The 18,422-nt window shown below is 38.9% G+C and overlaps 1 protein-coding gene and 1 long non-coding RNA gene across 2 annotated transcripts in view; one reads left to right on the forward strand and one right to left on the reverse strand.

Annotated features, from left to right (window-relative positions):
- Positions 1–14,809, forward strand: part of LOC115425661 (LHFPL tetraspan subfamily member 2a protein-like) — a 30,064-nt gene extending 15,255 nt beyond the window's left edge. The window contains exons 2-3 of the mRNA XM_030143342.1: positions 10,091–10,803; positions 12,582–14,809. Of these exons, the coding sequence (XP_029999202.1) occupies positions 10,392–10,803; positions 12,582–12,838 (669 nt within the window). The 5' untranslated portion in view covers positions 10,091–10,391 and the 3' untranslated portion in view covers positions 12,839–14,809. The remainder of the gene's footprint in view (positions 1–10,090; positions 10,804–12,581) is intronic.
- Positions 14,810–16,358: 1,549 nt separating this feature from the next.
- On the reverse strand, positions 16,359–18,300 carry LOC115425671 (uncharacterized). The gene is made up of 2 exons (XR_003936258.1): positions 17,853–18,300; positions 16,359–17,669 (listed from the first exon to the last, which is right to left on the reverse strand). It is a non-coding gene; the product is annotated as an uncharacterized LOC115425671 (long non-coding RNA).
- Positions 18,301–18,422: the final 122 nt, after the last annotated feature.

Raw genomic sequence — 18,422 nt, forward strand, 5'->3', positions numbered from 1 at the left:
GTTAACCAATTAACCTATCAGTGCATGTCTTTGGTGGGGGGGAGTACCCATACAGAACTCACACAAACACAGGGAGAACATGGTTGGAATCGAACCCAGGACCTTCTGTCCACTGCGCCACCGTATCACCCGTGAGATGACATAATACAAATGTTTTTAAATCAAAGTAATGTTCAGAACTATAATACATGACCTTATTGGGTTTTTTAACCAGCACTGGTAGTGACAGCAACTCCCACAGTCCAATACTGCTTCACAGTATAATCAAGTATTGCCTATTTTCTCAATTTGTGTAACATTTTGAGTGACAGAAATGTTATTAAATGCAGCTCAGCATTTAATAATCAAGGCCTAAAGACTAAATAGATATTTGACATTTCAGCCAAAGAGTACTCTATACCCCCAGCCGCCCATAACATGGGGGGTATAAAATTCTGTCTGTTTTTGTCCAACTGATTTCAATAAATCATTTAAATTTTATTCATATAGCGACACATAATTACAAAAGTTATCTCATGACACTTAACATTCAGGGCTAGTTGAACCAGACTCTTAAGCTCGAAGACTATTCACCCAATTCTTTTCAAATTTGACACACATGTTCTTTATTACTAGGAGAGAGTGCAGAGCACAGTTTAATGGCAACATTTTAATTTGGGGATGTTTTTTTTTTTTTTTTTATCAGACTTTAGTAAATTTGAACTTAGAAAATTTGTTCATTCAATTTTTCCAAGACTATACAGCTGAGTCTTTTCAAATTTGACAAACATTTTCTAATGACCAGGAGAGATGTGGTGCCAAGTTGAATTGAATATATTTCATTCATTTTTTAAAATATTTTATGAATTTTTGAACATTTTTTGAACAGATTGAAAGTTAAGACTTGACCAGAATAATGTTTGTCTTGGTTTGACCGAACATTCCAAAAAGGACAGTAATTTACTTTAATCTAGTTTACAATTATCTTTCATTTAAAATTCAGAATGAAGGCTTGGGTAGGCAGGGTATCAGTGAGTAGGAGGGGTAAAGGGTTGTGTGGGAGGGGGTATTAGGGGTATTGCTTTTTCACTTGTTTGTTAGTAGTTATTTTAATGCAGGCCTTTTTCTTTCACTCACAGACACAGTTTACCAAATCTCTTATAGCACATAAATCTTTTAACCACATAATTCCTAGTTTTAAATGTTAATTCTAGTTTTGGTAAAAGTATACCAAGTCCCATAAGAACTTCCTGTAAGAGCAGGAACAGATCACAAAGGTGTCTGCTGCTGACAGCCTCTGCAAGGTATGTTTAAGCTCCCTCCCTGTAGTTTAAAGAGCTGCTAATTTGTGGGCATTGTAGTCTTAACATACAGCAGCGTGCCCAGCCTGGATGGACTATAATCAGCAGCAAACGCTAGATTTCAACTCTAAAGACAGAAAAAAAATGTAGCCTGGGTGGCTGAAAACAAAAACTCATACTAACAAGCAAACACACTACGAACGTTTTAAGCAAATGCTTAGAAACATCCACACTTACACATATACACATAAAGCACATACACAAATGTAAAATGTAACGACTGCTGTATAAATAGGACTAAATGCAGGCTGTGTGGTGAGTTTGTGCTGTGTGTGAAACCATTGTAACTGCTACAGAATGGAAACAGTGATAATATGTAGAGCCATGGTTTGTACAGAGGCCTGAAATAAACTCAAGGACTAGAATAGCAAAGGGAACACCCCTACCTCTGCTCAGACACAAACACACTTCAGATGGAGCACAATTAAAGGAAAGACCCTATTATGTAGCACTTTTTGTTTTTACTGCTAACTGGGATTCATAGAAGGTCCAAAATGAATAGTATCATGTTTCCTGCCTTGTAAAAGTACTTTCTGGAAAACCTGTGATGGTTTATATTGATGTAAGATAGCTTCACAGATCCTTCTTACAAAGCATGACTTCCTCAGAAGCTGCTACACAGACACTGCTGACACTTCCTGTTTATTTTTGCAGTTTCCTTTGAGGTAAATAATGCATAGTAATGCTGGTACAGGCTGTTTCTTCACTTGCTTGAACTTCAGTTGTATGTCAAAAAATTGTAAATGAATGAAATGTACCTGCTCATTTTACTCCTCAAAGTGGAACTGTGTGAAATTTTACCGTTTTGGTTTTCTTCACTGTTTTTATAGCATTTTTATCAATGGAGCTCCCCCTACAGTTTCGAAGTACACATTCACTGTCGTAACCTCCCCCTCCCCCTCTGACCATGTGTAGTTTTTTTTCAATGAAGAAGGCAAAATATAGTGATCAAATTTGCTACTAGAGTGGAGTGGAATGGGAAACGTTAGCCGGACATTGGAGTTTCGGACATTTGTTTTCACTTCACAGAGGAGGTCGTGGAACCGGAGCTGCTCTGTGGCTAATGTTAGCAACTTGGTGCTAGCAGCTGCAGATGGAGCCTCAGACCGCTGGATGGCCAGGGGCTTCCTGTCTGCCAGTACGCCCTGTCCATCCAGGTGGATGGGTCACATTGACGCTGGTTGTGGGTGCAGGGACCGCCGCTCTGAGGCTCCGTCTGCAGCCACTAGCGCCACGCTACTAATGTTAGCTGCACAGCTTAAGAGCTAACAGGCTAACAAACTTCAGCAGCTCCCACTTGTCACTGTGTCCCAGCCCCATTAACGATTAGCACGCTATCATCCTGGGGCTAACATTTATTGCAACAACAAACATCAGCAGCTCCCATCTGTCACTGAGTCCTTGCCCAGTTAGCGATTAGCGCACTATCATACCGGGGCTAACATTTATAACAAGAACAAACATGTAGATTCTAGACCAGTAGTTCTTAACCTTGTTGGAGGTACTGAACCCCACCAGTTTCATATGTGCATTCACCGAACCCTTCTTTATTAAAAAATAAAATATGATTTTTTTCAAATTCAAGACACAGGTATATGTTTTACTGGTGCACAAAATGAACCGTGCATTAACATCACTGTGTTCAAAGAACAAAACCAATACAGTGCATGAACTCACAACAAATTCCATACCTTTTCACAAAGACATGACCTTTTTTAATACTACCACACTGAAATGGTTTTAATTTTTAACCTTATGTATTCCAATAATCAACTTATTGTATTTATGCTATTTATAATTTTTAACATTTTAACACACACCCATCACCTAATTTCCATCAGGCTACAATAATAATGAATATTCACTGCAAATCAGTGTGACTGACGGCTTTAGTGTAATACGATTTCTCCATCCGCGATGGTGCGTCAGTTGTCATATGATTGCAACTGACCAGTGAGGTGACCGAAAAATGTAAACAAACGCTACACATGGCTGCCTCCGTGGTTAACAGGAAGTAGCCAAAGTCATAACAACGATTTGGAAAATACTCAAATAATTCATCGTCAGACGAGTGGAAGAGATTATAAACACTTCCGGATGTGTTGTAGTGCTATAAGCAACAACAATACACCGCGTATATTGGATGTCAATCAGAGAAAGAGTCTCCGAAGCCATTTGTTTACATACACGGACCTAGCCTGACACACACCCGACTAATGAGTCGAGTGTGTGTCTTGACCTCTGCCGAACCCCTGAGACTGACTCACCGAACCCCTAGGGTTCAATCGAACCCAGGTTAAGAACCACTGTTCTAGACCTTCATCTGTACAAGAGACAAGTTTCGTACAACACCAGCTAACATCGAACATCAAGGCTAGTTGTTATGGCAGTTGCTATTCAGACAAAACCAATTAAACGTGGGTCATATAATGAACTACATACATCTGACAAAAACCAACCCTAACTGACAAAATTCTGTTGCTAGTAGTAAAAATGGACTTTTGAGGCAGACAAAGGGTGATCTAGTACAGTGGTCCCTCGTTTATCGTGGGGTTATGTTCTAAAAATAACCCACAATAGGCGACATCCGCAAAGTAGTCAGCTTTATTTTTAACAATTATTATATATGTTTTAAGGCTGTAAAACAGCTCACCACACACTTTATACACTTTTCTCCTTAAGTTATTTTCCTTCTTATTTATGTAATGAACCAAAGATTAATTTATTCCATAATGGCGCCCTACAGCTGCGTAACTTCTGCCTTCCTTCAGCATGTCCAGAAGTCTAACTTTTTGTGCGATGGTTAGCATCTTTCTCTGCCTTTTGGGTGCAACCGCAGGTGCCTTTGTCGGTGCAGAACGTTTCGTCAACATTGTGGGTTTTGTCGGGGAGAAAACTTGCAAACATACAGCGCTTCAGAGTCACACTGCTAGCGATCAAACATTTATGTAAATTTGGCAAGCCGAATGCATTCTGTACTGTACAGGAGACACGGCACAGAGGAGAGTGATTGACAGTGGTCTACAGTCCCTTAGCCAATCAGGACACAGAACTCAATGCTCATTCATACGCTGTAAAAAAAGCATGCAAAATTGCACAAAAAAAATCCGCGAAACAGAGAGGCCGCGAAAGGTGAACCACGTTATAGTGAGGGACAACTGTAAACTAAACAAACATACACCTACATGACACAAACAACTGTGATTACTAGTGAGTATGCCAACATCTCCATTAGCTAGCAAGCATCTGGGCATCGTTCATAAAATAAGTTCATAAACAAGTAAACACTGTTACAACCAATAGCACAAATCCACTGAAATTCATAGAGTATAGAGAAATGATCTTAAGTGCAGCAACAATGTCAACGCCATGTCTGCATTTGTTTAGATGCATCTTTTTCTCTCAGCTCTCACGATTCTGCAATAGCTGGACCTAGGCAGACTGTTGTGGTGTTCCTGGTTTGGTCACACTCTTTTCTTATTCCGTCATCCTTTGACAATGGCCGCCTCTTCCTTTTCTCTGCCATGGTAAACGCCTGTGAAATGAAGGCGTGACTGGCTTGTGTTTACAGCTAGTCGGCTGTACCTGGCCGGTGGTGCGTTTGTGTGGTAGTGCTGTAAACCTGCCGTTTCTCGTGAGAGACGAGATCTAGGACCACCGAGACGAGATCTAGGCCACAGGGATGGCAAAGAAAAGTTGCAAGTGGTGTATTTGGCCTTAGAGACGCTAGTGGGAAGGAGGAGGGCTTCCATTCTCCCCCTAACAAGCCATTTAACCATCACAATTACTTTGAAGCTGTTTAATTAAGGTAAAAATGCTGCAAAGTTCTCCTTTAACTTTGTTTCAAGTTAAGCAATTACTGTACTTGTAGACTGTATATTTTACCAAGATTTCGTACAGTCTCTAATTAGAGTGAGGAATGAAGAACCATTAGCTTAAAAGTGATGCCATGTAAGGAGCTAATTTCCTGCCTAAACCAAACACAGACAATGTGTTTTACTTAAATTATTTTTAGGAACTAATAACAATTTGTTGTCATTGTGGTGATGTCAGGTAGGCTGCGTGTAGAGTTTTCTATGAAATCAAAATGTAAGCATTAAATAAACATTTTTGTTATACATCGTGCTTCAGAAACAACAATGGCCTGGTTCATGCGTTTGAAAAAGTGTATCATATAAAGCCAAAAAAATTACTTGTGGTCTTTTCACTGTTTGTATTGAAGATTTTCACATGTATATGTGAGTAATTGGTTACCAACAGCAGGTGGCACATTTTTATTGTTTTATTGTGGGGCATATCAACATCAGATTGTCAAAATAAAACATTCATTTGTAAGTGTATTCACAGACCTTACAATGATCAAACAAGTTTAGCATTTTTTGGGATGTTTTAGCTAATGACTAGTGTTGCAATTACTAATTATATTGAGCAGTGACTGATTCAGCACTGAATCCATTGCTTATTTTCTCAAATAACACTCTAAATTGTTTGGTCTTCAAAATGTCAGCATGACAAATGTCTTTTAGTGTTTCCTAAAACTCAAGATGACATCTTAAACTGTTTTGTTTGGTCACAACCCAGATACATTAAGTATTTAGAGGACTAAAGAAACATACAAATATATTCAAGCTAGAATCATAGTTTTATTGATTTGTTAGATTCCATTTGAAGATGACAGGTGCTTTATTTATTCACCTGAATTGATTTTGTAGCTCCTAAGATTTGCATTTTCTCTTTGTATTTTAGTGTTTATTTTTAAGCTCCTTTTTAAGGCATTGTCAGATCTTTTTGTTTGTTGTAAATTCAGCTCTAATAGTTACAGATAGGCGTCATTCTCAGACTCCAGACAAAGCAAACCTCTGCATACACTTAAACCTTTACACAGAAAATGTGTTGTAGCAATAGCAGAGCTACTTCAAAACCCAGATGCGAAGATGCAACAGAATTTTGCTGAACCAAATCCCACCCACATCTTCAGATCTCATGCTATGCTCATACCTGCTCCTCTGATGTAGTCATGCCTGTGACTTTGTTATTATGACCCAGTTTTGACGGTTTGTAGTTGGCCCTAACTTCACACAAATCACTCTTTGAGCTGTTTTAGGGAAATATCTGAGGTGTTTTGCCTTGAAGTGACTCAGATGGTATCAGACAGTGTACATTCTCTCCAGATGTGTTGAGCTGATTAACATCTGTATTAAAGGCTGGTGGAGGGTTATCATTAACCAAACAGCACACTCCTCTGTGTATCTGAATGACTTACAGTCAGAAATGAACATTGTGGTGCAGAACTTTTCCTCACGGGTAAAATGACACATGGAGTAAGAATTATAACATGACTGAACAATCCACTCTTATCACTTTAACATTCTTTCCTCCCCTTTTATGAGAAACGTATGAGTCATTAAACTGATGTGAAACATGATTTATAATTTACTTCGTAACTGGTGCAGGCTAAGAAAGACCTTTAAACATTTGGAGAATTTGTTAAGAAAATATTTTCACTCGCGTATTGTATTTAATTTGATATTTTATGGAAGAAAATGTAAACTGTGGCACTTCTCTGCATTTAAAACAGGAAAGCATCTTTCCAAAAACAATATCTTTGTCAGCCTACCAGCCAGAGCTTCTACAACAGATCTGCATTGTTCAGCTATATACATAAACACAGCCTGACCAAAAAAAAAAAAAAAAAAAAAGGAAAGAAAAAGGTTCCACTCACTGCTGTAAGCTTTAGTTACAGGATGCATTTGGTGTGGTATTGTTATGCAACTCAATGCTTGTGCAATGTCACTATAAATTTCACATTTATATACACTCAGATTTGCATTTTTGAAAAGTTGTCACCAATGATCTTGTATTTATAATATTGAACAGCACCCAATCTATATGCTCTCTATCAAACTGATGGCTGTTTAAGAAATGAGAAACTCCTCATTGGATCGGTTAGGGTTCAAGAACTTGTTGCAGTTAAAGCCTATTAATCACTGAATTAATTGTTCAGAAAATATCTGAACTATTTTCTGAGTTTAGTAGGCAGTGTGTATATCACTGCTCATTGGTATTGCTCAGTAAACTTTTAGGTAGAAGTATGGCTACAATATGATACACGTTGCTCGGCAAAATCAAATGATCAATGGAAAATTGTCTGGAGACAAAACTGGCAACAGAATATTATGTAACTAACTTTCTGATTACTTGTAATTTTTATTTTTCTGATGGACATTAAATTGAGCCTGTTCATTATGAGAGTTTATCTGTATATTGGCTGTTTCATTTGATGAAATGATGTAACATAAATGAACATCAGTAGATGGAATGTGAAAACAACTTCAATACATTACCTGATCTGTCAGCTTCATTTCTGTGTCAACTATGTTACATAGATTGCATCAAAGAAGCAGATGGTGCTACTGTGATGTCGCCATTGGTTTGCGGGCTGCTGTTTTAAAGCACTGACTTTGGCTTTTTGGCTGTCACCGTCTTAGACGTAGATGTGAAGGCTGAAAACCTGCCAAACTAATGCTATTGCTAACTTACAAAAACACCAACCACACAGCTAACTAGCACTTTTACGTTGAGAGCCATGCCAAGTAATGTCCACCACTGACAAAATGTGAACATACAGTTGAGTTTGACAACATCACTAGTTGTCCTGGTTAGCAGGTAACTGACGGACGATATAATCCAAAACTGAATTAATCCTAAATAAATATGTAACCATAACTATGTTGTGCTACAGTGACTGGTAGCCTGATACGCTAACCAGTAACCTTCATGAATGACATGACAGAAAAGTCTGTCAATGTTTTTGGTCTAGTGTCGTAACAACATCTACAGTGCAGCTGCCTGTGATGGAAAATAAGATTTTATTCAGTAAAGAGAAGGTCTGAAAGTCTGACTCATCAGCTGAGTTAGCAAGCCACCCAAAGACATGGATTACACCTGTCTGTCACTAAAACCAGCCGAACCCTTAACTTTATGTGAGAAACAGGAAAATTATCAGCAGGATAGAAAACCCAACTGTAAACATCTTTATTTCTGTGCAGTTGGACATTATAATATGACGGCTTCATTTTTCACCCCCCAGGGTAACAGTGGAGAAAACAACAGAAAATCCCATGTTTCTACAGGACTTCATAATGTCATCAAACACTTAACTGTGACAGTGTTTCTGGAAAAGCAAGAAAAGCTTGTGTGTGTTGAGTGTGTTATTGTTAGAATTGTGTCGGTGTACCAGCCAACAGCACTGATCTGTTTACAGCTGCTCAATGATAAAACACACAACGCTCCTGTCATTAGAGAACATTGAAAACACTCAGACGCTGAGTAAATATGAGTCATATTGGGACAGGATCAACATTGTTATTTCTATGAGCTTTGTGTCCATGGGCATGGATGTCATAAATCATGAATGTCCCTGTAACAGTTGTTCATCACATCTGGCTGATAGTGAATGTGAAGTAGCAGCCTCTGTGGGAAGGTCCTGGGTATAGAAGGCTCAAGTGTGAATCAGACATCCTGTAGGGCATCCACTAAACACAGGGGAGCAGGATGATTCAGACTGGATGGGAAGTGATAGGGTGGTCATCGCTCCACCCTGGTGTCCCCTGTGGCCATTCTTGAGTCTGTTTGGGCCCTTGGCATGAATTCCAGCAAGTAGTCATCACCATGATAACACCAACCAAAATGGAGGACATTTGAAGTCATATGTTCTGCAGAATTTTCTAAATCTTAATAAAAAGAACAAACTCCTCAAATAATTTCTGCTTGTACTAAAGTCATTCTTAGACGTAATGACGAGGGTCAATTGATGAGATGTCTCTGGGGTTGGGGCCAAGGTCCTGTGTAAATGGAGGTGACACACTGGGCGCTTCAGCCTGTTTTTGTGATACATCACTGTTTCCACCCTATTAGACCAGTCCAGACTGTCCTGTGTACACATGCAAGTTAACAAGGGAGCTGTGTTTGTTGCTGTAAAAACTTAGCACTTAGCACACTTGACAGTTTTACACTTTACTGTTGTGTGTCCAAAAATGTTTCCCCGCAAAAACCGTAAATACTTTCTGAAAGTGATTGATGAATGAAAAGTTTTATGTTTAGGCCAGCCTTGACTGATCCAATATGGCAGTGTCACTGACGTTAGCCACTGTTTTTATCTCACCGGCCGATAGGCCATGAGCTATTGTGAAGGCGCTGTGTCCAGCGTCATCGTTGTCATCGTTGTCATCGTTGTTGTCATCATTGTCATTGTTGTTGTCATTGTCTTTGTCATCGTCATTGTTATCATCGTCGTCATTTCTTCAAGCATCTTCCCTGACGAAACTACTTGACAGATTCATTTAAAATTTTTTTATGTAGCTTCCTTGGGACAATGTCTACAAAGTTTGTTCACAGTTTTGAGATGCTTAGATTTTTGACTTTTTGACAAATTTTTGAAATGTAAAATTTGCCTTTACTTATAATGGTCCATATTTTGCTTATAACACAGGACATTACAGGGTACAGGATACAGGGACATTGGTCCTATTTTTTGGACTGCCAGAGGTTTGCATTTGGGCTGCCGTCACTGTGGCTTGTTGAAGTCAGAAGTGACTGTAATTTATAATAGGACCAGCTGTACACTTAGAGGGGACTCAAACAAAGCCAAAAAGACCAAAATGACTCATGTAAAAGAAAATGTAGTGGATTTTCCACTTCGAGTGTTTCTGATGTTGCTAACCTTGATATGTTTTTGTCTGTGTTCATAGGTTCACTCCTCTGATGGTACCATGGCTGAGGGAAGCTGCTTTGGTGCGTTGTAGCTCTATGTAATGACCAGAAACACAGAGTGAAGTGAAGGAGAACGAAAGAACAGTTTAGGAGGGAAAACATCTGCTAAGACACGATAAGATCACCAGCCCATGTGGATCTGGACACAACCTACTGGAGCTTTCTCTTTCTAAGGACAAGAATCTGAACTCTTAAGTTGCAGGCACTTGGAGGAGCTTTAAAGAACCTGAAGCATCTGTATTTTGTGTTTTGTTCTGCATCCTAGAGACATTCAGCACCATGTGCCATGTTATTGTAACATGCCGCTCCATGCTGTGGACGCTGCTCAGTATCATTGTGGCCTTTGCTGAGCTCATTGCTTTCATGAGTCCAGATTGGCTGCTGGGATTCCCCCGGTCAGACCCCACTGTGAGTCGGGTGGGGGTGGACTCAGGGGAGTACCGCCCGTCTCTTGGCCTATACAGCCGCTGCCTTCGCATTGGGTCCCAGGGGGTAGGGGTGATCTGCGGCCCATATGCGGGGACATTTGGAGAGGTGGCCAGTGGCTTCTGGCAGGCGGCCATGTTGTTTCTTGCAGCGGGAACGTTGGTGCTGGGCTGTGTGGCCTGTATTTCCATTTTCAGCCTGTGCTTCCAGAGCATCCTCAGGAAGAGCATATTCAACATCTGTGGACTGCTGCAAGCAATAGCAGGTGAGAGATGGGTTCATGTGGGTGTGTGGGGGCTCAGTGCTGGTTTATGTGTAAAGATCTACCAAACAAACTGGGCATTTACACAGTCTGGCAAAAAAGCTGGTACCTGGATAAAGGATCAAGCCTTCCACTGGATGATAACTGCAGTGATTAATAGGTTTCAGCTGCAACAAGTTCTTTAACCCTAACTGATGCAGTGAGTAGCTTCTGTGAACTGTGTTTCAGTGGAAACTGGTTATGTGGTCTGAGTCCAGACTGACCCTGTTCCAGAGTTATGGGTGCATCAAGGTGAGAAGAGACGTGGATGAAGTGAATATGCCTAGGGCCTACAGTAACCAGCCTGTGGGGGCAGAGTTATGAGCTGGGTTTGCTGCAGTTGCTCAGGTTCAGCAACATTTTGTGAAAAAATAAGTGTTTTGATAATGTATAAGTTTATGTCAAAGGTGAATGTGGTCAAACAGTATATTAGAGTGCGTTTGACAGAAAATTGGTTTCACATTACAATTGTACTTTTTTATTGCTAATAAAATAATAATATTAGTGAACTGTGTAATAGTTAGTACATCCCATGTATTGTGCTACAGAGGTGCCTGGTCTACAAATAATATTCTACATGCTTAAAAGAACATGATTGTTTTATGCAGACCCAGCAAAAATCACCTCAAATCACCACTGCCACTAAAATGTTAACTCACAATCCCAATATCTAACAAAATCATTGTAGTTTGTTTCTACCTTTTCTGAAAGTCTTCTTCATTCCTCAGCTATTGGTATCTATGTCAGCTCCTAAAACCAAAATGTTTGGTAAAAAGCTTTGAAATTTGGCACACTGTGGGATGTGAATCCTTCATGTCTGCTACCTGAGGACTCTTGTACAACTAATGGGTCAGTGTTGGATATTCATTATGAATAGAACTTAGACTCTATTTTCATAAAGGATTTACAGTTGGATTCCTTACTTGGACAATGTATTCAGCCCTTTGGATTTCTTGCAACAGGAAAATCAAAGACCAAAAATCTGGCAAACAAAATAAGACAAGAGTCAATCTCAGTTGCATTATATTTTTTGGTTATAAAAATTTCTATCAACTTGTCAAATATGTCAGTGCCTAAACCTAACCAAACTTCAACTGAACACTGAAAATAATGATGAAAACCTGAACAGTCTCAGTGTCAAAAAAGTCCTGTGTTCATCCAAAACTACCTGACCTGATTTCTAAAAGCCTTTTTTGTTGTTGTTTTTTTTTTTTTTAACCAGAAAGCCCTGAAGGCTAACATCTCCCAGTACTGTTTCAATCATCAAGCTCAGGGAAAAAAACAAACACATCAACAAACAAGTTATATATGAACACCTCATACATTCTAAGCTAGTACTAATCTACTTTTCTCTTTACAACAAATCTATTGTATTAACAAGTCAATACCAGCATATGATGAACATGACATTTAATCATCGTAGCCTTTAGTGAATTCCAGAGGTGCTGATTTAAGGAGTTTATGTGAAACATCTGGGTTTCCAAGCTGACACCTTTTTGAGGTTTGACTGCAAATTGGCCACACCAACAGTCGACTCCTCCAGGACTTCTAGCATGTTTCAGCAATGGCCTCCCCCAGGTGTGTAGGCCTTAAATATGGTTTTTCCTCCTATCACAGGTTAGAAATGGCCGTATTCTTCAGTGGCGTTGAGTCACCGCACTCCCAGCTGCACGTCCATGTGTCTGTGCTTTTGTCCTGAGTGTCTGACTAAAGCCCCGGTCTGCTTGTGTCCTGTCGTCCAGGTTTGTTGCTGATGGTGGGCCTGATGCTGTACCCTGCCGGCTGGGGCTCAGACAAGGTCATCAGCTACTGCGGTGCCGAGGCCCTGCCCTTCAGGCCGGCGTCGTGCTCCCTCGGCTGGGCTTTCTACGCCGCCATCGGAGGAACACTGGCCGCCTTTCTGTGTGCTGTTCTTTCTGCACAGGCTGAGATCGCCACATCCAGTGATAAGGTTCAAGAGGAGATAGAGGAGGGAAAGAGTCTGATCTGCTTGCTCTGAGCCCTCACTGGAAACACCAAGAAATGATTTCTGAACTTAGTATGGATACAGTTGTAGCGCAAGGAACATTTGTCTGAATTATTTTCTAAATGTTAGCTGAATAAAACCACTTATAAGTTGAACACACAGACACAGTTTTTTAAAATGCTGAGTCTGAGTAATCTCTCCTGAAAAGGCCTTCATTTGGAGCCAGTTTCAAGTACTATCAGACACTGTGTGGTTTACATAGCTATCAAACAAATACACAGCATATTTCTAATGAATAATTTCTAATAAATTGCTTCAGAAGCAAATACAGCTTGTCTTACAGGGACGAGAATATATCCTACAAAGACTTGGCCGTAGTCCTTTTTTCTCACAAATGTCTTGAATAATTTGCCATCCACAATAACTGAATTTAAGTGCTACTTTAAAAGCTGCAGCACCACACAGCAGGTGTGTGTGCGCCCTGGTCTCTACACCCAATGGCAGCTGGGACTGGCTCCGGCACCCCTTCAACCCCCCAACTCACATTAGTGAAACAGATCTACATGAAATAATTCTCTCCAAGATTAAGAAAATGCTCATTAATTCCCTTATATAACTTCAGGTAAAAATGCCAAAAAGCTAAATCACAACAGATGAAGAAATATCACCAGCAATAGTTTTCTGGTGTGTCTCACTATTGTTTCTTTTTCCATAGTTTCTTGTCTTTATCAGACCACTGGATTGGATTAGCATGGCCTTGTTTCATGATATCAGTAATGGATTTGTGTTTTTGTGGACCAATTTAACACTGCCAGAAACAAACGATGTAGTTTTGTACGTGATTCACATAGTTCACCTGCAAAACCTCAACAAACTTCATCTGAATAGAGTAGTGATGGATATTTGTACACCAACATGAAAGTTAGCAATGCCCTCAAAGTTTTTTTGTTTTTTTGGATAATTACAGTAAAGAAACGTAGGCAAAGGAAAGTTTTGGATATTTGTTCACATTGGGTTCACAAATGAAAACGTAGGCTAACACTTCTAGGTGTTTTAAAGCACGAATGCAAAAGACTGAACAAACACATAAAAGGCCCTGTCTCTTCTGTAGTGTCATTTTCGTTTTAAAGAGGTTTTAAGACATGTTAAACCTAAAACGTTCACCTGTGGTGTGTTTAACATCATAGAACAAAATGTAGAAAGTCCACCAACTTCTACAAAAGAGCTCCAAAGCTCCAAATGTAACTGATTTCTGGGTTTGTTCCTGCAGCACCCTACACCAGCTGGTATATTTGAATATGTAATAGATGAACTGTTGAGACTTTAAACTGATACGCTCTAATGTGAAACTCCAGACGGTGCCTCCAAAGGGACTGTTCACTTCAAAGATATTTGTTCTTGTTAAACGCTCAGTAAGTGAACAGTAAAAGAGCTCTGCTGTACTGTACATTTGGCTGTGGTGAGCTTTCACAAGGGGAAATGGGCTTACTGTGAGATAATACAGGCAGCCTGTAGCTTGGTTTATCTTCGATGACTCCATACAAGCAGAAAACTCACCAATAAGTTGTTTTACAAAGACATTTGACAAACAAAACTTAGTTAAAAAGTAAATGTAAATGCTTAGCTGTAGCATGACTTGAAGATTTCATTGTGGATTCCCTTTCCTCAAAAATGTGTTTGCACTTAACCAGATTCTGTCTAGTTTTTCACTCAGCTGTTTTCATTTTGTGTTACATTCGCTGTACAGATCTATGCTATTGCTTCTGTTCATTTTAGCTCCAATGTGCAATAATTCTGTGATCTTGTGTTCGCCAAGAGACTGACCGTGAATAGGAGTGAAATCATACCATGACATTGTATCACAAAGTGTGTCTAATCTGTCTCTGCTTGAATGCTTGAATGTCTGCTGTTTTTGTTACATTAACAAGAGCAATAGAACCTGTTGTATGTGTGAGGAGACAAATACTCTCTGTATTCAGGCTGTTGTTAGTAAACTCATTTGTTATGCATTTGTCCTAGTCCTTTTCTGATTCCTGGGGAAACCCTGACACCTACAGGTCACCAGCGGTAACCACGCCCAGTTGCATACAGATCATTCCTGTACACTCAAGTGTCTTCTGACTCCTCAACCCTTAAAGACCCAAACAACCACCGGTGATACAAACTATCTACTTATCTAAGCTGTTTAATACCTGTTCATCCACTTATCCTATCAATCCATGTCAATAATTGGTGTAAAATACAGTTCTTTATCTCTTCATGGTCATCAGATATGACCCATTTGAACATTCAGAGTCTCCATAGTTACCGTGGAAACACAGTCATCTTCTACAACATTGATTCACCAGTAAAACCCATGGAGTTGGACCAATGACAATGGATGGACACACTTGTTTTTTCAGTTATTGATATCAGTGCTGAAAAGAATCACTTTTCCTTCACTTTTCTCTGTTTTGATATAATTAGATTAAATTTACTCTGTTTTCATGAACATCTGCATTACCTGTGAATTAAATATAGGAAAATACATGACTTACACCAAAAAAAAAAAAAGCACTGAGTCTGTATGGGTGCATTATTCAGATTTTGTCAAAAGCGAACACACACTTACAAGACACTTATATAGTATATATTTAGATCTTGCAGATGCCAATAGGGATAGAAATGCCATTTTGTATTTTTCATATCTTAGTGATGTATGCATTCAATATTATGTTGACAACTGTTTAACCCCCCTCCCCCCGCCAAAAAAAACCCAACCCAAAACAAAACATAGGCAAGGCTCTATGTAGACTTTTTTTTTTTTTTACTGTCGATTGTTGAATTCATCTTTGTCCACTGGCGTACTCATCGAGATAATTTCCTGGTGACAAGTGGGTTTTTATTGGAAATTATTTGCAAAATGAAGTAAACTTTACCCATCTCTCCTACTATTACTAATATACTATAATCTGAATATTCACCAGGAACTCATTTTAGACTTAGGTCTAGATTTGGGTTCATATTTAAGTTACGTTTAAATTGTCTATCATTCATTAATCTCAACAAGCTGATTCATTTTACAAATAATATGATGACTTGGATCTGAGTGAAATTATACCGATATTGACAAAAAGCCACAAATATCAGCTGATATTATTAGGGTTTTATGAGGATGTATACAGCATGTTTCAAACGTATGATTTACAGCAGACTGCCAAACACAGGCTCTGTTAATGGTCTGGACTGATACATCTGCAATGCTGGTTGAAAAGATGATCCTAATGACTTTTAAACCTTATGAGTTACAGCAACAGAAAGATCCAGGGGGTCTCTGTGGGTGTATGTGACCAGGATATTTAGGATAATATTCACTGAATATTCACTTCTACAAACAAATTAATATTGGAGTGGATGAATATTCTGTCCATGTAAATCTAGTCAGTAAGACAGGCAGGTGTATCTGGCCTCAGCTTCCCCACTTTTCTGGTCTGGGTCTAAACTCCAACATTAGACACTTAGTTTCAGTAATTCTTAACCACAACTGACAAAGATCAAACTCAACACGCAAACATGCATTTGTTTCAAATTTTAATTCATGTTAATACCATAAATATACAAAACTCAAACTATTTCACATGCGACAAAGGCCAGACAAGAGTGCGTTACATTTTTCTTTTTACATATGATTGATAAATGGGGATCAAATTTTCAAGTTTACAAAATATACAAGTGTCCCTTTTAAATGGGGTTCTTCATCTCCGATTCAGTGAAATAACATAGACACAGGGTAAAAAAAAAACAAAAAAACTGTTCTGCAGACTGGTTTGCCAAATACACCGAGAAATACTGCCCCCCCGCCGCCCACCCTCTGACATGGCTTTGAGGAACTAAGAACTACAGATATCATAGAGTTGAGTGTGTAAAGAAAAGTCATATGATATCTTAAAAGTAAAACATTCTAGAGCGAGGGAACACATCACAAACTGAAATTTAAACACAAATCTATATGGACATTTGGTAAATTTCTCACAGCTTTTAAGGACATAGAATAACACTTGAGGGAGATATTGTTTTTCTCTCATCCCAGTCATCCATCCTCATCCACACCAGCACAAGTCTTGCAAAGTCATCAAACACAGTTCTTTAGCTAGATGATGCTCACAATCATAATCATGTCATTACAAAACCACACAAACATTAAATGGAGCATAAAATCAAACCAAATTAAAGTCAAACAGCTTAAATTATGCCATAAATAAAAAAAGGAAACATTTGCCTTTTTCACTAAATTCAATATAAAATGAGAAATGTGCAATGATTTCAAAACAAAAAAAAAAACCAAAACAATACTGTCTATTATTTTGTGACAAATGATCGACCTTCTTCAACACTCACAGGAGTATTTCGTTGACTAAAATGATTCCGTCCACGTAGAAGAACAGCAGTACAAGTTGTCAGTCTATCATGCACATCTGCACACACTCAACCTCTGGAGAAATACACTGAGTCCATGTTTCCCTCGGTGACAGTCGTCTGTACAACTTAGTGCTGTTTCACACCGTTCCAGTTGGATAGAAATGAACATATCTATGTGATATCACTGAATGTGCATCAGTCCTCTGGTGTGTTCATGATCCTTCTGGCTGACAGTTAGTCAAAACAATGTACATACAAACAGCATTAATACTTCCAGGTATACTTTTTTTTAATGTATGAGTGTTAAAATAAATTGTGGCTTTATTACTGTCAGGCAGCTCAGTCGGTGATATTGGTGATGGTCAGTTGGTGACATCTGTGTCCGTGCATGACAGTCATTGGTCGGATTTTTCAGAAACAGGTACTGAACACAAAATGTGTTACATGTGAAGTTCAAGGCGTTTTTCTTCTTCATGGTTAAAAGTTGACTTCCAAACAAAAGCCAACTCATAGAGTCCATTACAGTGACCAAAAACAACATTTATACTTTAATTTTGACAGTAGTGAAGCAGGTCCAGTAGTACTTTATAAATCTGATAATTATGAAAATCGGTACAATTGGCTCTCACACATTGATAATTACTTTTACTAGAACAAATCCAATGTCAAAGTCCCTTCCAGAGAAATACAACATCAGCCTTTTCTCCACAGCTGTCTACTCATCTTGTACCACAGATGGTATCACAGGAAGAAAAACAGACATTGTTTTTGGAACCATTTCCTGACAATTTTAGAGAGTTTTGATTTTAGTAATTCCGATTTTTAAACATTTTCATTCACCACTTGTTGACCATGCAAAGAAGAAAAAAGTGTGTTTAATTAATTCGACTATCCACAGGACTTCAGTATTTGATTCAACTTGTTTGAAAAACAAAAAGTACTTTGTGATAGTGATATTTTCTTCTTCTTTTACATTTTGCTTTATTCTAAACCTGCTGGATTTCAAATTGTTTCTGAACTGACACATTATTTTATTTTCTACTACATGTTTCTGAAGAAAGCACCATTGCATCTATGGACTGATTTTTGTGGTTTTTACCCTCAGCCACACTGACCGCAGGGTACTGTCATCGGTTGGTCGTCCGTCCGTCTGTCCAAAAACTTTGCCATGCACTGATAAGTCAGGCCACTGGGGGCAGTAGTGCGCCTGATAAGTCAG

Source organism: Sphaeramia orbicularis, chromosome 9 (assembly GCF_902148855.1).
Source record: "Sphaeramia orbicularis chromosome 9, fSphaOr1.1, whole genome shotgun sequence".
Lineage (NCBI taxonomy): Eukaryota > Metazoa > Chordata > Actinopteri > Kurtiformes > Apogonidae > Sphaeramia > Sphaeramia orbicularis.